Source organism: Cupressus sempervirens, chromosome 7 (assembly GCF_028749045.1).
Source record: "Cupressus sempervirens isolate cs-2001-9-10 chromosome 7, ASM2874904v1, whole genome shotgun sequence".
NCBI lineage: Eukaryota > Viridiplantae > Streptophyta > Pinopsida > Cupressales > Cupressaceae > Cupressus > Cupressus sempervirens.
In genome coordinates, this window is record NC_143124.1 from 45,084,144 (window position 1) to 45,105,989 (window position 21,846).

Sequence of the window (21,846 nt, forward strand, 5' to 3'; positions counted from 1 at the left end):
CACTGTTGTGATACCATGTGTATTCCAATCTTGAGTTTTCTTAGATATTTGAAACCAGGGTTCCAATCTTGATGTGTTCCCATTACTGTGACACCACATTCTCCAGCATAATTCTCTTGTATGAATAGTAGTAGTGAAGATTATAGAAAAAGTTTAGATCTATTCAGTATTTTTCTATTTTTATTTCATGCATTTGAATGTATTGTTTCAAAGAAATATATACAAATGAGCAAGAATTTCTTTAGTTTCATTCTAATTCTTGTCTCCTATCTCAATAATCTTAGTCTTATGTGGTTCAAGGGCAAATAACTGAGACCCATTTGCATCCCTTTAAGGTTGTATGTCAGATATGTTTTGTTGTTGGAACAAATGGCCAAATAAATGCTTGGTGTGTTTGATAGGATTGTAGGCTATTTTGAGAAGGATATTTCATAAGAATGAGGTCTTTATGAACAATGATGTTAGATTCAAAAAGTGATAGGATAGATCTAATGTCTAGGTGTATGAAATATGTCCTAGATATCATAGATGTATGTATTGAATTCATGGAATTGCCTAATAGATAAGGCATTGATCAATTACAAGATCACTTGTTTATACTACTGCATATTTGGGTTTGTGTTGATATTCAACATCATTAATCAATTCTATTTCTCTTTTATGTTGAAGTGCTAAAAAGAATGCCCTCACTCAGCTTGTGAATTCCATAGAGTTGCAACTTGCTACTACATATCTTTGTTATTGCATAAGTATAGGAGATTAAGGGTTTTATCTACTTTAATAGATTCAGGAATATGTTTTAGCACTGGTACCATATAGATTGAATCTGAGGTCCACCCACCTACATTTTTTTGAGCCTGAAGTAGAAGAAGGGTCTAGCCTTATAGTTGGCTCAATGTCTGAAAGGATATATTAAAAATGGGAGTTAGCTACCCCTAGATGTGTCTTGTTCTCATCAAGGTAATTTGAAACCTATAGCATTTCAAAACACCAATAGATACAATTTTCACACATAGATGAATACACAAAGATATTATTGCAAACTTCAAGTGCCATGAAATGATATGTAGCCTCACTACAAACATTTATAGATGTTAATATCAATGCAAGAATTTTTTTTGGAGAAAAGGGAATAAAATGCAAGCTTTATATTATGGTGTGTACTTTTGGTGTTGTAAAAGAAACCATTAATGTGGTACAAAAATAAGATTTTATGATTACAAACCATTTTTCTTCTCTTGATGTAATTATGCCAATTTAAGGTGAGGTCCATAAAATGAATGAGAAAGGAAGGTATAGATAGAAGGCAATGATGGTAATAGGGGAAACATGGGAGTTTTTTTTGTGCTTGGTGGAGGATCATTTAATGAAGTCACAATACAATACTTTTCTAAGGTAATTAACTCTAAGAAAGGTGTCTTATGGTTCCTCATTAGGTACATTGTCCATATCTTAAATATGTTGAAGTTAGTCTTGTTAACCATATTCTATACATGTTAATGAGATACTGTATATCTTGCTTGAAAATTTAAAAGTAAGAAAGAGACTTATTCTACATGAATATTCTATTTGGTAAGATTCCCTTATAGGATATAAGTGTTCCTTTTGTATGCAACAAGATGGGTTTGCGGATGAATTTTTCAAGGTTGCAAAAGAGTTAATCACAATAGCAAAGGGTTTTCTTAATGGAGGTATATTTTATGAACTTATGAAAAGTAATATTTTAATTTTTGGTTAATGAGTAAATTAATGCCTCATAAAGAAGGAGGATAAGAGTTTTTTTTTTAATCTTGATCTGAGTTGGATATATCTCATTTGAGGATTTCTAGAAAAACTCTAGGAACATTGAGATCCTTGTAAGGCCTAGTCATCTTCTCAAGTTATAATAGGAAGAAAAGGACATCAAAGTCTATGGCTATGTCAATTGGACTTCATTAGGGAGATTATTTGAATGTAAATCCCAACAGTCATATGATTTTTAGATATTAATGTAGAATTGTATAATTTGAGTCAAATTCAATCAATCAATCATGTTTTACTTTGTCTCCTCTTATATATCTTTGATTTCATATGAAAGCATTTCCAATTCCTATGACTACACAATGAGTCGTGCTAGGAATAATGAATATATATTAGTCATTGTATTTCAACAATAAACTAATATTTTGGAGAGCACCTTATCATTTTAATTTTTTAAGGATTAATATTTCTTTCCTCACATAGGACTAGTGAGTCACATTCATCCTGCTAAAAATTGCACAAATCTCTAATAAATTTTTATTATTTTCTTAACACTTCCAACTCCAATAAGCTACAATAACTAAGGATTAATAACTACAACACCAAATATTAGAGATATTATTATACAATTTTGGGAGCATAATTATATATTGTGTGGAGAAGAAGATCAATGTGCAAAATTATCACTTGAAAAAATATTTCAGAATTTGGATTTAGTTTGGCACAAAGAGAATTTTATTGTTTTAATTGATATCCCTACCATTATTTTATCTATTCCAAACATTTTTTTTGGAAAAGGATTTTTTTGGTAGATTAAGTTAAGTTTCTATGTTCTCCATGAAATAAATTTCTCTTTCTTTGTTACATGAAACTTGTGGGATTTGGTTAATTTTTTTAAATTCAAGGTTCTCATGACTTGGAACTCATGAGATGTGACCTAACCATGAAAAATAATAATTTCATTTTGGGTGGGATCAACGAAGGGTTAGAGGTTGAAAGAAGAAATAATGGGTCTCTAATCTACAAGATAGTATGGTAATTCCTACAAGGATCTCTCATGCATAGTGTGGAACCTAGTCTACCATCCTGACATCTCTAACAGTTGTTTGTCAACATCAAAACCATGTAAGGATATCTACTATAATTTTGTGGTTTGTTTCTAAAAGGTTTCTACCATATTCATTTTCTTGGAGCTTGTACAATGAAGAAATTTTCTATAAAGCTTCCACATAGAAAAAATTGGTTCATGACCTTAAATTTATGTAGGATTTGATAGTTATCCAACATGGGAAGATGTACTTTATTTCTTGGTGTTTAATAAATTGCTTTAATGCAACCTTTATTTGAGGAATGTTCATTCATATAATTTTTATATTTCTTTATTGCTAGCATAGTATGGGCCATGTCTCATCTTTTATTGGTGTATGTGGTTCAATGTTCTAATTTTTTATCCAGCTCCATGCATGTCTATTATTTGTAGAATTAAGTGTTTTTAAAGTTTCTAGTTGTACTTAAATTGTTCATTTTTTGGTTGTTCCTTTTTTACACATGAGAAACATTTTAAAGATTCATATGCCTTTTCTATTTTAGAATAATGTGTAACACATCAATTTTAGAATAAGGTAAATTCATAAACCTAAAGTTGGAAGAGAACGTTGAAAGTTATAGCAAGAATTGTATTACTTTGAATCTAATTTGTAAAGAAACTATTTTTCTTTTTTGAATTTGGGGTTAAGTGGTTCAAATCTTATGCATAGATAAAATTATTCCTAATATTTTAAGAAAAATATAGAATGGCGACTAGTGTGCACATACAAAAGCCATACTTAAAATTACCATTTTAAATAAGACATTACTATATCTTAATTCGTATTTCATTCTCTAAATCCTTTTCTGATACTCTTTCATACATTTTTTGGTATGAAAATACTTGAACCTTGAATACCAAAATCCTAACATCGAACTTACCAATTATAATTTGGAATCATCCTCTTTGCATATATTATATCACTTGATTTTCCTAATATAAATTGATAATTGCTATAAAATAATTGAAGTATAATGAAGTGCAAGTTGAAAATTTTGATGATTCAAAATATTCATTGGAAATAGACACAACACACACTTTCCAAAGAACACAAGTGGTGGATGTTTTTCATTTTCTAGTTTCACCATCTATTTCATAACCAAAATGTGATGTTTCAACAAATTTTCAAGGTATTTGGGATTGCATTCATAAAGGGATACCAAGAAAGTTTGTTTTATACTAAATATATATTTCTAGTATATTATCGCATATTATTATAGTTTATACTAAGAAAGTCCATTTCATAGTACATTATTTCAAACTATTTTTGTGGTGCAGTGCAATTTATATTTGATATATCTTTCAAACTTACTATTCCACACTATTATTTTTATTGTGGTGAAATTTTTAGAAAGGATAATAATTCCTATAAAAAATGTTAAATAATTTACTTTTTTACTTTTTTGGTATTTAATTTTTTTTAAAACACATTTTTTACAATTTTCTTATGATGTTGCAAAATTCAAACATTAAATTGACATAAGTAGAATTCAAAAATCTTAACATGAGCTAACCAATTGTACTTTAGAATCACTCCATTTGAACATATTATATTACTCAAATTTCTTAATATAAAATGACAATTGCCTAAAAAAAATCTAATAAAATGAAAGTTAAAAAAATGACAAGTCATTATTATTTTTTTAAATAAACACAACACACACATTATCTAAAGAATGCAATGGATGTCAATAAGCCTTTGGTCTACTGGTGAAGTTGAATGGCTTACAAAGAGCACTAGGGATCAACTCTTGTGGAGTGTAAAATTGTATTAATAAATTTGTGCCAATAGAATTGTTTCTCTACCTCCTTCTGACATATTATTATATTTTATACTAATAAAGTTCATTTTATAAAATATGGTTCTAAACTACTTTTGTTGTTTTAATTTTATCATACAATTTCCTTAATATAACATTATAATTGCAAATTAAAAAATATTAAGATTCAAGTAAAAAATAATAGATTCATAATATTTACTGTCACTAGGCAAAATGCACTCACTTCCCAAAGAATGCATGTGGTGGAACCTTTCATTTTGCACTGGAACCGTGTATTTAATAACAAAATTGAAATATTAAAGAGTTTTTAGAGACTATTGAAATTGCATTCAAAAAGGCACGCCAAGAAAGTACTGTATGATTGGCCTTTATTTGTAATCCATGGCAGAAAGGGTGAGGAGAAGGTGGAGCTAATTCAATTCCACCCACTGTAACGTGGACAGCTACATGTTTAATTTAAATGTTGAGGGTGAGGCGAAGGTGGAGCTAATTCAAATTCCCACCCACTGCAACGTGGACAGCTACATGTTTAATCAATGGGTGTTGACAAAATTGTCAATGGGTCTTTGGAAGGTTCTTAAATAGTCTATTAAGAATCAAGTCTCAGTGTGTGATTTTATTAGATCTTTACCTTTAACAGATAAAAAGGCTAAATTTAAGACATCTCTACTATAAAGCAGGTTTTTGGGAAATTACTGTTAAAAGGATATCTTATAGCTCGAGAACAATGTCCACTGCTGAGGTTGCAGCTGCTCTGTGGAGAAGGTACTGTTCTATCTTAAATATTATTCACTATCATAATTTATAAAGGAAACACTATCCTGATTTTACGCTCTCAAACAGCTTTCTCTGCAATGAATGACAAACTTTTTGTTTTTTTTATATATATATATTGAAAAAATGCTAATTGCAAAGTTGCAGTTAGAGACTGCAAGCAAATCAGCTAGATACACAAAAAACAGTATATGACATTGCTGTAGCAAAACAAATAGCTACAACAGTACAAAATAAAGAAAATGTCATAGTTGGAGCAATACAAAAGGCAACTGTATGGCAAAATCTAGAAACCTGTCCCATAGAAATGCAGCTATGTGACACCTTATATTGATCTCTTTCTTGCCAAGTAGTTCATTAATCTAGTCTTAATTCGTTGAATTTGAAAATCTAGTCTCAAATCCTTTTCAGCAGCAACCTGTAGTTGAGAGAAAAAAGATATCAACAATAGAAAATGTCTGAATAAAGCCTTAAAAGTACAAATTCCATATGATGACTATTGTGATTACTAAGACCGCTGTACATCTTGTTCTCCATATATGACAATAATATTTTATGTAAACCCGATCAGTTGCCATTTTGTTTTTTTTTTTTTTTTTTTTTTTTTGCTTTGAATGGCAAACTTTTATTACATCACAAGCACATAAAAACATTTTTTTGGAACTATCTTAAATTTTTTTTTCTGTTTTTCCCCTTCCAAGAGGAAGGAAAATATAATTGTGTTAGATGCAGGTTGCAGGGGAAGATCGCAATAATTACAGGAGGATCGGGAGGAATAGGTGAAGCTACCGTTAGGCTTTTTGCCAGTCATGGAGCCCAAGTGATAATTGCAGACATTTCAGACGACGCCGGTATCCAATTGGCGAATTCTCTTTCTCCCTGGGCGACATATGTCCACTGTGACGTAAGCAAGGAAGAAGATGTGAGGGCAACCGTGGATTTGGCCATGGAAAAACACGGGAAGCTTGACATAATGTACAATAATGCAGGAACCATCGGAAAACAAGTAATGAGGGTGACAGAGGATGATATGGAGGATTACGAGCGAGTGATGAATATCAATGTGAAAGGGGCAATGCACGGCATCAAGCACGCAGCCCGCGTTATGATACCCAAGAGGAAGGGCAGTATTATCTCTACAGCTAGCATTACAGGAATGGTAGGAGGACTTGCTCCTTACTCCTACACTGCCTCCAAACATGGAATTATTGGGCTAACAAAGAACGGCGCGGCAGAGTTGGGGAAGAGTGGCATACGAGTGAATTGTATTTCTCCAACCATAGTTCCCACAGATCTGCTACTGAAATACATGGGAGTCAGCCCTTCAGCAGAGATGAGGAAGAAGGTGGAGGCGATGGCTCAAGGCGTATCCCCCTTAGAGGGAGCGAGCCTTAAAGCAGAGGATGTTGCACAGGCTGCTTTGTATTTGGCCAGCGAGGATTCTAAATATGTTAGCGGTCACAATATAGTGCTGGATGGGGGTGTGACAGTCATACGAGATGAAAGTGCAGTGTTCGGAAAAGAGTAATGGCTAATCTCTTAGACAAATTGTAAGCCTGTGGTAGAGGTCCTGCGTGTGAAAAGAGAAAGAAATCACTTCTGACACTATCGCAGGCAATTTCTCTATCAGTTTCTCTATGAAGCTATTAGATAATAATATAAGTTTTTTTTGTTGAAGCTTAAAGGAATGTAGAAGATATTTTTTTTACAGTAAGTCATATTGTTGCAAGGATTTCAACTGTGTAGTGCTTATTCAAACTGAATGATTAAATGATAATTTTTTAATAAGAATTTAATTTTGTGGTTTTTAGTCAAATTGATTGGCAGAAATGAATCACTTAATTTCACATGTGATTGAATGAAACATTTAACACTCATTGTATCTAATAAATGATACTCACAGTAATGAAGTCTTCTATCTCACAAGATTAGATAGAACACTTAATAGACATCCCACTACTACAAATATATGCATAGAAATCTTTTGTATAAGATTTGGAAGACATTTTTCTTATTCTGATGATAGACACAGATTGTGATTTCAAATGCTATGTTTAATTCTAAAACAAAAAGACTACTATAGAAAATAGATTGTAGAAATCAATTTTCTTTAATTAATAAATATAATATTAAAAAATAAAATGAAATCAAATATTTGTAATATTTTATTTTTTAACTGAGAATGTTGAAATCATATGATAGAAATCAAAGCTATATTTAATTAGACATTTATTTATGAATTTCTAATTATGATTGGAATGGAAGTGCAAAATGTTAAGGATCAAAAGACGTCCTTTGCTGCTTGTCTGAAATTTTCTATTGCTATTATATCACGTGTCCCTTGTTATTCCCAAAATTCCCTTGACTTGTACCTTCGCTGTGATATAGTATTCCTTTGCCTCCCGTGCATTTGTCATGGGTAGATAATTCTTACAATTTGAATTTAAGAATTGTGAATTTCTTAAAGAGCAACAAATGAGTTTGGAATATTATGGTTGAAAGAGACTCCACTTCCAAATATTGAAGCCTTGAATTTATTTGATCTAATTTATGGACAAATTTTCCAAGTTCTAGAAAGTGGGTAATTTTCTTGTATGCAATGAAATGATATTTATTTGTACTCATCTTTCTAAGATGCTATCTTATGGTGGAAGTTTTAGGATCTATTTTTATGAAATGGAAGGTTTCATGAAGTTAAAGAAATGCTATAAGATTAATTAGAGTCATTCTTTCTGAAGTAGCAGCCCCTATTTTGAAGGCTACATATTTGTGTAAAGGAAAAGGATGGATGACTACAAATCAAAGGGAGGAATGATAAGATGTATGAAAATGAATTTGCAATGAAAAAAATATTAATATAAGAGTTGTTTGTATTGTAGCCTGCTATGCATCAATAGATTTGCATATATAGTTAAATATGATATATTATGGGTTTTGGGGCACTTGTATGTGGCACTATTTGTAAACCATTAAAGTGATTGTAAGAAAAATATTAAATATAAATGTACAACTTGATATATATTTAAAATACAAATATGAATGTATTTCTTCATTTATATTTTTCAATTACACATAATATAGTTAATGATTATTAAGATCATTTGTTTAATAATTATTGACTCCAACATGTGAATTCTGTCAAGTAAGCCCTCCTTAAAGTACACAACTATTAACAAGTAGTTACAAGTTTTGTAACAAAAAGTAATAAAAGTTATATGGCATATTAATATAAGAAAATTGATGAGGAAAGTACCAATGACTTCTTTTTTTGTTTTTAATTAATAGTTGTTACATATTTAGGAGATTTTTATTTCATCTAATTTTAAATTAAATTATTCTTCCCAAAAATAAAATGTAGTACTTTTTTTAATATATTTAATAAAATTGTATATTTAGAAAAATTATTAAATTCTTGTAATTTAAAACTTCTATCACTAACTAAATTCTACTCAATATATGAAAAATAAAATAATTAATATAACAATTATTTTTCATGTTCCAAATAAATATGCTCATGTTGACTGCTCCTAAAATATCTACATCTTTGACTTTTATACATGGTTTGTTCTCAATATTATCCAAAATAGTACAAAAACAAGAATCATCAATAAAATAAAAATATATATTCTATCACAATTCTATCACCCAAACCCACAAAATAACTTGTTTGTGCTGATTCTAGATCTTGTTGAAGAAAAATACATGAGAACATAAAACCATTGAAAATAATTTTTTTATCAGCCATAATTACAAAATGTGTTAAATAAATAAGTGAAGAAGCAAAAAAATTATCAACCATAATTACAAAATGTGTAACTACAATGAATAAATAAATGAAGAAGCAAAAATTTGCATGTTATTTTTCAAGAGGTGGAGAAAACAATTAATATTTCAAATTTAACATAAATTTTTAGATAAGTAATGGGAAAAAAACAAAATCATTGTTGCTAATATAGAATAACTCAAGTGTTCCAAATTTGGGAAAGGAATTTTCAGGACTTTTTATTAAAAAATAAAAGGTAATCTAGAATAACTCGATGTTCCAAATCTGAGAAAGGAAATTTCAGAACTTTCTAATTATTCATTATTCTTACATCATTAAAAAATAAAAAGTTTTTTTTGTTCATGGAAATTGTAAAATGGAGAGGTCTTGCAAATGTGCTCATAAAACTTTAAAATTCATCTCCTTAAAAATTTAAGAAAAATATATTTTAAAATTTTTACTATTATTAAATTTTATCAATCTTCATTAAGGAATCTAGACTTTTCAAATGATTTATTTAGAACTATTCATGTTAAACTTCTTTTCACATTACATTGTTTGCATAGATCATGTTCATTTCAACTGTAGATGAAAAATGTGATGCATCCATCATACACCACAACATTCAAATTTCTTCGAAGTCCCGTATACTACATCATTTATAATTTCTTTACTATTAATTTCTCCTCTAAACATATAAGGTGTATTTATAAATCAATTGTAAGTTGTGCTTAGATTTGAAAAAATATATTTTTAATAATATATATATATATATGATAGGCAATCGGCCCAAGACCTCCCCGATGAGAGACTCAAAATTTACTGATATGTTGTAGGTTCTTGCCTTAGAAAACCTATCTATTTTATTAAAATATATTATTAAAAAATGAAAATTAAACAACAATGTTTAGTTTAAAGTTTTTTTAAAGGATTTTGTTTTTTTTAATTTAAATTCCATGCATTACTTCAACGCCACACCACAAGCTGTAATATTCTAATTTTGAAGTCTAGTGCATAATGGTGACATTTTTAATATTTAGTAGCCAAAATGAGGAACCTTTTGTTGTTGAGGCATAAAATTAGCTTACACTAGTCCTTTGTTGTTGAAATGAGGCATAAAATTTGCAAAAAGAGGGTTAAAATTTTATTAAGATAAAAGGAATACAACAAGGAGAGCTCAACAAGGAGCTCGATCCTGAGCAACAAGATAATCAAATTCTTGCACCATCTCAAAGGATAGTTGCCTCCTATCCCTAATATTCCAACCCAGATCATGACTAGATGCCCATTTGGCTAAACAATCAGCAGTTCTATTCCATTCACGAGGAATATACGTGAACCTAATGAACTAAAAAGAGGAAGAGAAGAAAAGAATATGCTTAACAACAGTAGCCAGCTGTCAACTAACATCCTCAAGCTCTTGCGAAGAAAGCATGTTCACCACCACCTGGGAATCAGACTCACAGATAATCTTACTCCATCCCCACAAGCAACACTATTCCACAGCATGTAAAATAGCCTGAGCTTCCATGAGATTGTTAGTATAATCACCCTTATGAACTGAGAAGAAAAATTTAACATCCCCAGAACTACAACGAGCCACTCCGCCAATACTTGCCGAACCAGGATTCCCACGAGAAGAACCATCAGTGTTAATTTTTAGAACTCCACGAGGAGGAGGAGTCTAGTGCCCATCCCAGTTAATCGGACCCTTCCTCTGATGGTGAAGCTACCTGGACATAGAAGGAAACCTATGAGTTGCAGCCCCATCTTGCAGATGAAAATTGAGGCAATTACATATAGCAAGATCAACCGGATCCATACCCCCATCAAGCTCACACTTCACAAGAATAGTTTTCTGAAGAGAATGTGAAATTTTCCACCAAAGATGCAAAACACGAAGCTAAATATCTTGGAATATGCGACGATACCTCTCCAACCAGATATGCCAAAGCATGAAAGATGAGCCAGCAATCCAAGCAGCATTGAGAAAAGAAGACTTGGAGGAAGCAATACCTAAGCGGGCCCAGAACTCAGGCAAAGAGGAAGCATGCCGACAAGAGAAACCCCAAGCGCTCCACCAAAGGTGCCATATCTGAGTAGAATAGGAGCAATGGAAGAACAGATGGGAGACAGACTCCTCTCCATTACCACACAAAACATAATAAGAGGGGCCCTAAAATCCACGTTTACAAAGATTATCCCAGGTAAGACAACGGTTGTGAGCCACTAGCCACATGAAAAAATTGCACTTGGACCAAGAAACTTTATTCCAAACTTTCCTCCACCAAGGGACCTCAGCATCCCGAAATAATTGTCTAGTTATCTCCTGATACCCAGCAGAGACATGATATTTACCAGACATAGTACCGCCCCAAGCCTGGACCAAGCAAAGAAGAACACTCTCTAGAGGCCAAAATTTGGGAAAGCTCCTGACGATCCATGTCTGCACCTCCAAGAGGCCAATTAGAAGAATGCTTCCATCTATAACCAACAATAGGTCCCAATTGATAAGAAGTCTTGTAATGAGCCACTTTATCCCATCCAGCGGCAAGAAAAGAGTCACAAAGAGGCTGAAGATGAGGGTATATGGATAAAATGGAAGGGAATCCATCCCAAGCATTAGACCAAAACAAAGCCTGAGAACCTCCTTTACATATCCAAAATAGACCCCTCTTTACCAACATCACACCTGTCTTCAAAGTATGCCAAACCATTGAGCCACGACCTTCAAGAGGAAGTGCATAAACACAGCAAGGATCAACACCATGAAAATATTTATGAGTGATAATACAAGCTCAAAGTTGATGTTGTCCAGAGCACCATCACCAATAAAGTTTAGTAGCCAAAGCTTGACTACTCAATAGAGCAGATCGAAGACCAAGACCACCCTCCTTTTTAGGCCTACAAACAGTTGCCCAATTAACCAAGCTCCATTTAGTACTACACAAATTACCACTCTAAAGGAATTGTCGAGAAAGAGCATCAAACTCCTTGAGAAAGTAAATAGGTGTAGCGTGAACCATGCTTCGATAAGAAGGAAGAGCTTGGATAACAGCTTGAAGAAGAGTAACCTGGGCAGCAGTAGAAAGCCATCTATGAGTCCAATGATTTACCTTATCCTGAAGCTTGGTAATCAAATTTTGCTAGAAGAGACATGGCTGCCTGGAAACAGCAATAGGGATGCCAAGATAAGTCAAAGGAAGTGATCCTATCTGAAACCGTAGGATAGCAACAATCCTATGCTGAATAGAATCAGGAGTGTTAAAAAAGTAAATGGAAGATTTGTGCTCATTAAATTTTTGGCCTGAAGCTGCCAAATAAACGTCCAAAGCATGTTGAAAGGCTTCAGCTTCCTTGATCCTAGCAAGACCAACAAGAGCATAATCATCAACAAATTGAAGATGGGAAAGAGAAGGTAAGCCATTACCCCACCGCTAGCCTTGAATAGAATTCTGGGACACCTGATGCTTAATGAATCTGCCCAAGCCTTCAGCCATGATGATGAATAGATATGGGGAGAGAGGGTCACCCTGGCAGAGGCCTCTAGAAGCACCAAATAGTTGAGAAGGTTGACCATTAATAAGAACAGAAAAAGAGGCAGAAGTAACACAACTCATAATCCAACTCACCCAGTCATAGCTAAATCCAAAAGAAAGAAGAATACTCCTTAGGAAGCTTCATTTAACTCTATCGTAGGCCTTAGCCATATCCAGCTTAACAAACATGGCTCTCTCCCTTGAAGTAGCCATAGAGTGAATGGCCTCAGTAGCAATAACCACCCCACAAAATTTGTCTGCTAGCAACAAAACCACCTTGTTCTTCTGAGATAATAAAGGGAAGCCACCTTTTCAATCTCTCAGCAATCAACTTAGTAATAACTTTGTAAACCACATTACATAAGGCAATTGGTCTAATAAACTCCAATTGATTAGCACCCTCTCTCTTAGGAATAAGAGTCAAGAATGTAGAGTTCAAAGCTTGAAGCATCTGCTTGCTAGCATAGGATTCTTTAACCACCTCCAACAAATCATGATTAATGATGTCCCAAAATTCCTGAAAGAATTCAACTGGAAAGCCATCAAGACCAGGAGCCTTCCCCTTAGGCATGCCAAAGACCACCTCCTCCAGCTCTTCCAAAGAAATAGGACGCATGAGATAATCATTCATTTCCTGAGTGATAAGGGAAGGAATACAGGACAAAATAAGATTTTCTTCATTATTAGCAGGAGGAGAGTCCTCAGAGAAGAGGGTAGAGAAGTACCAAATAGCTTCCTGGAACAAAGCTGGCAAGGAATTGAGTTGGATACCTTGAGAATTAACCAAAGAAGAGATAGTGCTCTGATTCCGGTGAGATTGTACTATTTTATGGAAAAAGGCAGTGTTACGATCACCTTCTTGGAGCCAATCAACTCTAGCCTTTTGCTTCCAAAAAATTTCCTCTCGAAGTTCCCATTCTTCTAGAGTTCTAGAAGCAAGGGATTCGGCCTTTCCAAGATCCTCTGAGAAACCTCGATCTCTAATCTCCCTTGTGATGACATCAAGATCTTCTTGAGCAAGCCTCTTCATAAAGTGAAGGTTCCCAAAGCATTCCCTATTCCATATCTTGAGTTGTCTTTTAACATATTGAAGCCTTTTAGAAAATGAGAACATTGCAATACCATATGCAAGAGCACCATCTTTCCACCAACAGAAAACACAATCATGAAGAGAGGAGTCCCGAAGCCACATCAACTGGAACTTAAAAGGAGGATGCTTCGGAACATAAGCCCCTATAGCAAAAAATTTGATTGGCCAATGATCTGAACCCCTCCAATCAAGGATTTCTGAAGAGATAGTAAGGGTGCCACTAACCCAGAAGCAAGAAACAAGAAATCTATCCAGACGTTCCGAGATAGCAGCAACACCAGTCCTGTGATTATTCCAGGTATAGAGACCATTAGAAGGCTTAACATCAGAGAGATGCAAAAGAGATATATGTTGCCGAAGAAGAGCAGAAGAAGGTCCCAATCTAGCCAAACCACCGTGCTCCTCCTCCAGACTTAAAATTGAATTGAAGTCCCCTGCTAACACCCAAGGATGATAAGGATGACAAATTCTAACATATTGAATATGTTCCCAAAGTTCCTCCTTTCCCACAAGATCAATAGGTGCATACACATTAGTAACCATGATTACCTCTTCTGAGTCTAGAGTAGAAGCTACCATAGAGAGAGCTAAGCGAGAAGACATCTAGCCAAGAGGAGAAATTTTTTGAGGATCCCAAAATATAGCTAAACCACCCGCACTGCCTGTTGCCCCAACACACTGGCATTGGCCATGAGACCAAATACTAGAGGCATGTTGGACCATAGACTCCACAGAGAGCTTAGTCTCTTGGATACAAAAAACATCAGGGCTATGATCAATCACCAAGTTATGAATAGCCTTTTGTCTAGGGATGCTATTCAATCCCCTAACATTCTATGAGAGAATAATCATCATTGGGTAGAATTGGGAAAATGAGAATCCAAAGGTTTCACTGAACCAGACTCAATCAATATATCTCTTGTGAGTTTAATCTTCTCTTGGTCTATTTTGCGCCCACTCCTTAGAGGAGGAGTAGAAGAAGCCCGCTTAAAGAGTCGAGACATCAACCCCAAGGGGAGAGGAGAACCCTTGCCCTTACCTAATGGTAGCACATCCTTAACCAAGTCAGCTAAAACAACATCATTATCCTCTAACACTACAGGAGTCACCAGAGCCTCTGTCACAGGAGCTAGAGGGATCTCACAGTTCTGATATACTACAACTTGGGATGCCCCACAAGCATCATTAGGAACAGATCTCTCATCTGGGCAAACTGGATCAGAAGAGATAGGAGGAGGAATACCCTCCTCTAGAACCATACTATCTAGCACCTCAAAGCGGTTAAAACTTGAATCAAATAATCTTTCTTTCAAAGGCCTCTTTTGACCACGGCCCTTAGGACGAGGGTGAACAGGGGTAAATCCATCCTTATCCTGTATTTGAGCCTTACCCTTACTTGTAGCATCTTGCGGATTCATCCCCTTGGTAGTATTAGCCATTTGAGATTGTCCTTTCCCTGTAGTATCTACCAAACCACTAGTATTGCCAACTGTAGAACCATCCACTCCTTTGAAACTTGAGTTATGGGGGCACTGACGTAGTAAATGACCATACTCATGACAAATCCGGCAACAGAAAGGGAGAGATTCATAATCTAACTGCTGCACCCAAGAAAAATCCCCCATACAAATTTCCAAAGAATCTGGTAATGGGTTATTCAAATTAATTTCAACACAAATTTTAGCATAAGAAATAACCTTTTTATTGAGGGATTGATGTACGATCGCAGCCGGCTTCCCCAACAAAGCAGCAATTTGTCGAAGGATGTCTTCACACCAAAATTCCAAGGGAAGACAAGGCAAGCGAACCCAAACTGGCACTGTTGAAGGGAGATCCTCAGTAGAATTAAAACCTGAATGCCAAGGTTTGACAAATAACCCCACATGGTTGTAGAAATAAGGGCCCCCTTCAAGAACACGATCCCGATCAGACATGCAAGAGAATACAACAAAAAAATAACTATTCCCCGCCAACATAATCTTCATATCGCCTTCCACCTGCCATGAGCGGCAGATCCATGCCTCAAGAGCAGATAGGGAAATCCGGATTCCAAGAAATTTGCATATCAAAGCATGCTTAGTCCAATAATCAATGTCCTCCATTACAGCCATTGGAGGAATAACCAGAACAGGGCGATCATGGCTACGTGGAAAATAACCATTAACTTTTTTCAGCTTGGAGCTCTCCCCTGAATAAAACGATTCAGATCGCATTGCATGCATAGTTGGAGAAGAACCATCTGTTCTCACCAACGGAGAAGAGGCATAAAATTAGCTTACACTAGTCCAATACATATCCAATGGGTAAATAAGTTTATTATATATATTTGTATTGTATAATTCTATTATTTATATCTAATGTTTGAAACAAAATTTGAATTGAGATAAAATATTTCATTTACACTATAATAATGTACTTAAATCTCTTTTTATACACTCTAAAACAAGATCATATTTGTGTAACATTAATGAACATTATTGCTCTACAAAATTAGAAACTAATTTCTTTTTTCTCTATATTTAGAGAACTCGATAAATAGAGAGATGAACTGGGCTAGGCCTAGAATTTGATAGTCATATTGACCATTTTTGCACTTTTTAACCGTATATGATAGGTTGAAAAATTGTATGACCGTATGAATTGATAGGCTAAAATTTTGGAGAACCGTCAATATGACAAATAAATTTATTAGTAAACCATCATCAATACTTTTTATACACAACTTAGTATTTTATTTAATAATATACAAAATTATGATTTTATAATATGTATAATATATATGCATGATAAGTATGTATTATTTTATTATTATATATTTATATATATATATATATATATATATTATATTAATTCAAAATCTTTATTGAAATAAGAATATAATGAATTTTAAAAACGTATTTTTATGTTACTAATTTAGAAACTTCTTTTATTTGAGATTTTTTATATGTTACTAATTTATAATTTTAAATTATTCATTAAAAATTTTGCACAGATTATTAATATTTATTAATCTCATTTATAAAATATTTAAATTTGAAATAATTTTTTAAATTATCTTAAAATGCAAAACGTTGACAATGATTTTTTCCTTAAAACGTAAAATGAAAAGCAAGAAAAAACTTTAGTTGTCATTAAAAAATCATATGATAGGCAGTGGCGATCATCAAATTCCAGGCTTGAATTGGGCTCTTTAAAAAAGACCTATGAATTTATATATATATACGAAAAAAGAATAACCATGCCTCTGGCTTTCCCTTCAAAGCGTCTCACATAGATCACAAAATATGTCTAAGGGAAAACAACAAATTAGCACGGTTAAAATTATTAGGCTTTTCCTGAAAAACAAATGTACAAAACAAATACTCAAACTCCCAAGAATAATCCCTTATTGTTGCATTGTACAATACAAGATTAAATTTCAATAGGTATTGCTAAATAATTTTAGGATGATTTTAAAGTAATAGGAGTCTTTTTAAATTTTATAGAGGAGATCGTGTTTAAAATTGAAGTTTTATTGCTAATGGAAGATTTTAAAATAATCCTAGAGATCTTGGAGAGCTATGGCATAGGAGGTTGGGCCATATTCATCATGGAGCACTTAGATTGCTTCGTGAGACCATGACAGGTGTTCCAGAGGTGAGCACAGAGCATGACGATGTATGTAAGGGATGTGTGTTGGGAAAGTTTGCGAAAGCATCTTTTCCAAGGAGTGACACCAGATCTAAGGGTGTTCTTGATCTAGTACATTCAGATGTTTGTGGACCAATGTCAACGAAATCTCTCAGAGAATATGAGTACTATGTTATTTTTATTGATGACTTCTCTAGAAAGACCTGGATATACTTCTTGAAGACTAAAGATGAGGTTTTCAGTCGATTCCAAGAGTTCAAGGCTCTTGTGGAGAACTCGACAGGAAAGAAGATAAAGGTTCTTCGATCAGACAATGGAGGCGAGTACAAAGGAAATGTCTTCCAGGAGTTCTGCACCAGAGAAGGAATCAAGAGAGAATGGACTGTTCCTTACAATCCACAACAGAATGGAGTTGCTGAGAGGAAGAACCGTTCTATATCGGAGGCAGCAAGAGCTATGCTACATGACCAGGACATGCCCCGTTACTTATGGGCAGAGGCGTGTAATACAACAGTCTACATTCAGAATAGAGTTCCACACAAGGTGTTAGGGAAGATGACACCAGAGGAGGCTTTCATAGGGAAGAAGCCAGATGTTAGTCACTTCAGGATATTCGGGAGTTTGGCATATTGTCATATTCCTGGAGATACACGTACAAAGTTAGATCAGACTGCAGAGAGGGGGTACTTTGTTGGGTACAGTGAGACCTCAAAGGCATACAGGATTTTCATTCCGGGGACTAAAAGAGTTATTGTCAGACGGGATGTCAAGTTCTTGGAGGACAAGGCATTCAAGAGATCCAGAGATTTGCCAGCAGATGATCAGAGTGTGCAGCCAACAAAAGCTCCAAGACCAAGTCAAGGGCATCAAAGCTCAAGTACAGTTACCAGTACGAGTGTAGACTCAGTTAGTGAAGATTCACAGAGTATGGAGCAACAGGTGCAACAGGAAATGCATTTGGAAGATTTAGAGGTTGACATTTCATCCTCTACAGTTGGCAGCAGGAACCATGTGGTTCCAGATACACAAAGGGATACTCAGGAGTTTGTGGGAGCTCCTAGGAAGAGTACTAGATAGCGAAGACAACCAGCCAAGTTCAATGACTATGTGGCATTAGTTAGTCAGTTGGTAGATAGTGAGCCTTCTAGCTATCAGGAAGCTGCAGAACAGCAGGTATGGCGAGATGCTATGGTTGAGGAATATTCTTCAATAATGCAGAATGATGTGTGGGAGGTAGTACCTAGACCAACAGATAGGGCTGTAGTTGGATCACGCTGGATTTATAAGATAAAGCACGGTGCAGATGGTAGCATCGAGAAATACAAGGCTAAGTTTGTGGCAAAGGGGTTCTCTCAGAAGGAGGGAATAGACTATGAGGAGACATTTGCTCCAGTTGCCAGGTATACTTCTATACGAGCTGTAATCTCACTTGCAGCACAGATGGGATGGCAGATCCATCAAATGGATGTCAAGACAGCATTCCTCAATGGTGAGTTGAAGGAGGAGGTATACATAGAACAACCAAAAGGCTTTGTAGCACACAGCAAAGAGACCCACGTGTGCAGATTGAAGAAAGCATTGTACGGACTCAAGCAGGCTCTTAGAGCGTGGTATGAGCGCATTGATACATACTTGCAAAAAAGAGCTTTGTGAAGAGTGAAGCAGATGCTAACCTCTACTACTTGATGGTTAGGGGTGAGATTCCCATTCTTGTTCTTTATGTGGACGACCTATTTCTTACAGGTTCACTAGGGCTCATAGTGGATTGCAAGAGGAACCTTGCAGAAGAGTTCGAGATGAAGGATTTAGGACTTATGCACTACTTTCTAGGCATGGAAATGTGGCAGACAGATGGGGAGATTTTCCTTGGTCAAGGGAAATATTGCATTGAAATCTTGAAGAAATTCGGGATGGAGGATTGCAAAGCCATGTCTACACCCATGATCACGAATTGGAGGAAGGTAGATACATCTAAGGAGAAAGATGTAGATCCCACTCTATATAGACAGTTGATTGGTTCGCTTATGTATTTGGTCAACACTAGACCAGATATAGCATTTGCAGTAAACTCTCTTAGTCAGTTCATGGTTGAACCAAAGAGAATGCATTGGATAGCGGCTAAGCATGTGCTACGTTACTTGTGTGGTACAGTCGAGTATGGGATCAGATATGTTCGAGGTGAAGGTATCAGGTTGATAGGCTATACTGACGCAGATTGGGCAGAAAGTACAACAGACAAAAGGAGCACTTCAGGGTGTTGTTTCAGCTTGGGATCAGGAGTTGTATCTTGGTTCAGCAGGAAGCAGAAGTCTGTGGCTCTAAGTTCAGCAGAAGCAGAATACATAGCAGCTAGCATGGCGACATGTGAAGCTATATGGCTTCGAAAGTTGTTAGTAGCCTTGTTTGGTCAGAAGGTTGAGACTACTGTGATACATTGTGACAATCAGAGTTGCATCAAGTTGTTTGAAAATCCAGTGTTTCATGATAGGTCTAAACATATAGATATCAGATATCACTTCATCAGAGATTGTGTACAAAGGGGAGTTGTTCGACTACAATACATACCTACAGATGAGCAGGTAGCAGACATTCTGACGAAGGCTTTGGGAAAGGCCAAATTTATCTTCTTCAGAGATAAGATGGGTGTCATGCAGAACAGCTTCCTCGCTAAGAGGGAGTGTTAATTATTGTTAGTTGGACAGCTATTATTTCTGACCCGAAAATAGCAGCACTATTTATGGGTAGCTTGGACAGCTGTTCGTCCTTATCTATGAATAGCGGTTGTATTTATGGGTGGTTTGGACAGCTGTTTGTCCACTTGCCAAAAATTAGTAAATGGTTATTATTTACTAATTTTAGAAATTCCCTTTTGGACACCTTGCAACCAATTCTATTATTGGCCGTTGAGTTGTCTTAATCTTAGCCGTTGGTTTGATTTAATCTCGGTCGTTGGTTTACCAACGAGAGTAGTATAAAAAGGGGTCTAGGGGGCATTTGGAGAGGATGGCTAGGAAGCTTTTGGAGAAGCAGTTTGCAGTGTTAGCAAACAGTCTTGCAGTATTAGCAAGGAAGCTTTTGGAGAAGCAGTTTGCAGTGTTAGCAAACAGTCTTGCAGTGTTAGCAAGAGAGAAGCTTTTGTGAAGCAGTTTGCAGTGTTAGCAAACAGTCTTGCAGTGTTAGCAAGGGCACAGGAAGAAGCATTTTGGAGAAGCAGTTTGCAGTGTTAGCAAACAGTCTTGCAGTATTAGCAATGAAGCTTTTGGAGAAGCAGTTTGCAGTGTTAGCAAACAGTCTTGCAGTGTTAGCAAGAGAGAAGCTTTTGTGAAGCAGTTTGCAGTGTTAGCAAACAGTCTTGCAGTGTTAGCAAGGGCACAGGAAGAAGCATTTTGGAGAAGGAGTTTGCAGTGTTAGCAAACAGTCTTGCAGTGTTAGCAAGGGCGCAGTGTTAGCGCAGGGATAGCAGTGAGAAATATCAGCGGGAGAAATTAGGAGGTTGTCGGAGTTCTGCCAGTGTGAGGCAAGGAATTTTGTATCTCTTGATTTGCTGAAGTTTAATATAATTTCTCATCTGTAGAATTGGTTTTCCCTTAGGGGTTTTTCCAGGGACAATTTGTCCGAAAATATTGTGTTGATTCTGTTGCGCATTTCTTTCCGTATTTAAAGTGAAGTTGCAGTTGTGTTATTTTTCGATATTAGCTGGAAATTTATTTTCAGCAGTTTAATAATCATTTGTGATAGGAGATTAATAATCAGTGACTGCAATAGTTTGATTTTTCACACAGAATCGACATGTTTAGTTAACAAACTGCTGACATGCCAAATTTCAGACCGGCCTGGACGAGCAGTACATTAATTTTGGCACAGTTATTCCATTTTTTTTTGTCCTCGCGACGCTATGCTTTACCGTGTTCTACTCCACACTTGTAAACAACAAAGCAAAAAGCCAAGGCCACATTTGTTTTTTTCTCCAAATCCTTTTTGTAAATTGTGAGGTTCAGTTTGGTGGATATCAACGGGTTAACTTCTGTGATGTAGCGAAATTTTCGCTACAAAAAGTCAGTACTGTCCTCAAAAAGCAGAATAGATTACCATGTGATATGACCTTTGATAATGTCTTTTAAATTTCAGAGATATCCAAGCCTGTCAATGGACAGATTGCTCTGCACTTCAACATCGAAAATGATATTCCAACAAACTTTGGAGAAAATTGAAAAAGCTTTGAAATCCGCATGTCAGAAGTGTTAATCAATGGTAGTCGTGATAATAATGAAAAAATGGGTAGCGTGGGACCAGACTGGACGACATTTGTGTCCTACTTCACATGGTAGGTGATGATAGCTTGGGTCATAATTACGAACATTACATGACAATGCCATCATTCATAGTTTGTGCAGAAAGTTGCGGAAGAAGTGGTCCGCGTCTTTATTTTTTAGCGAGTGGTG

General features: G+C 35.2%; 1 protein-coding gene across 1 annotated transcript; it reads left to right on the forward strand.

Annotated features, from left to right (window-relative positions):
• Positions 1–5,234: 5,234 nt before the first annotated feature.
• Positions 5,235–7,173, forward strand: LOC149545378 (zerumbone synthase-like). Its single transcript, XM_089790634.1, has 2 exons — positions 5,235–5,373; positions 6,115–7,173. Exons 1-2 carry the CDS (start codon positions 5,336–5,338, stop codon positions 6,908–6,910), a joined length of 834 nt encoding a protein of 277 aa, XP_089646760.1. The 5' UTR covers positions 5,235–5,335; the 3' UTR covers positions 6,911–7,173.
• The last annotated feature ends 14,673 nt before the right edge of the window (positions 7,174–21,846 follow it).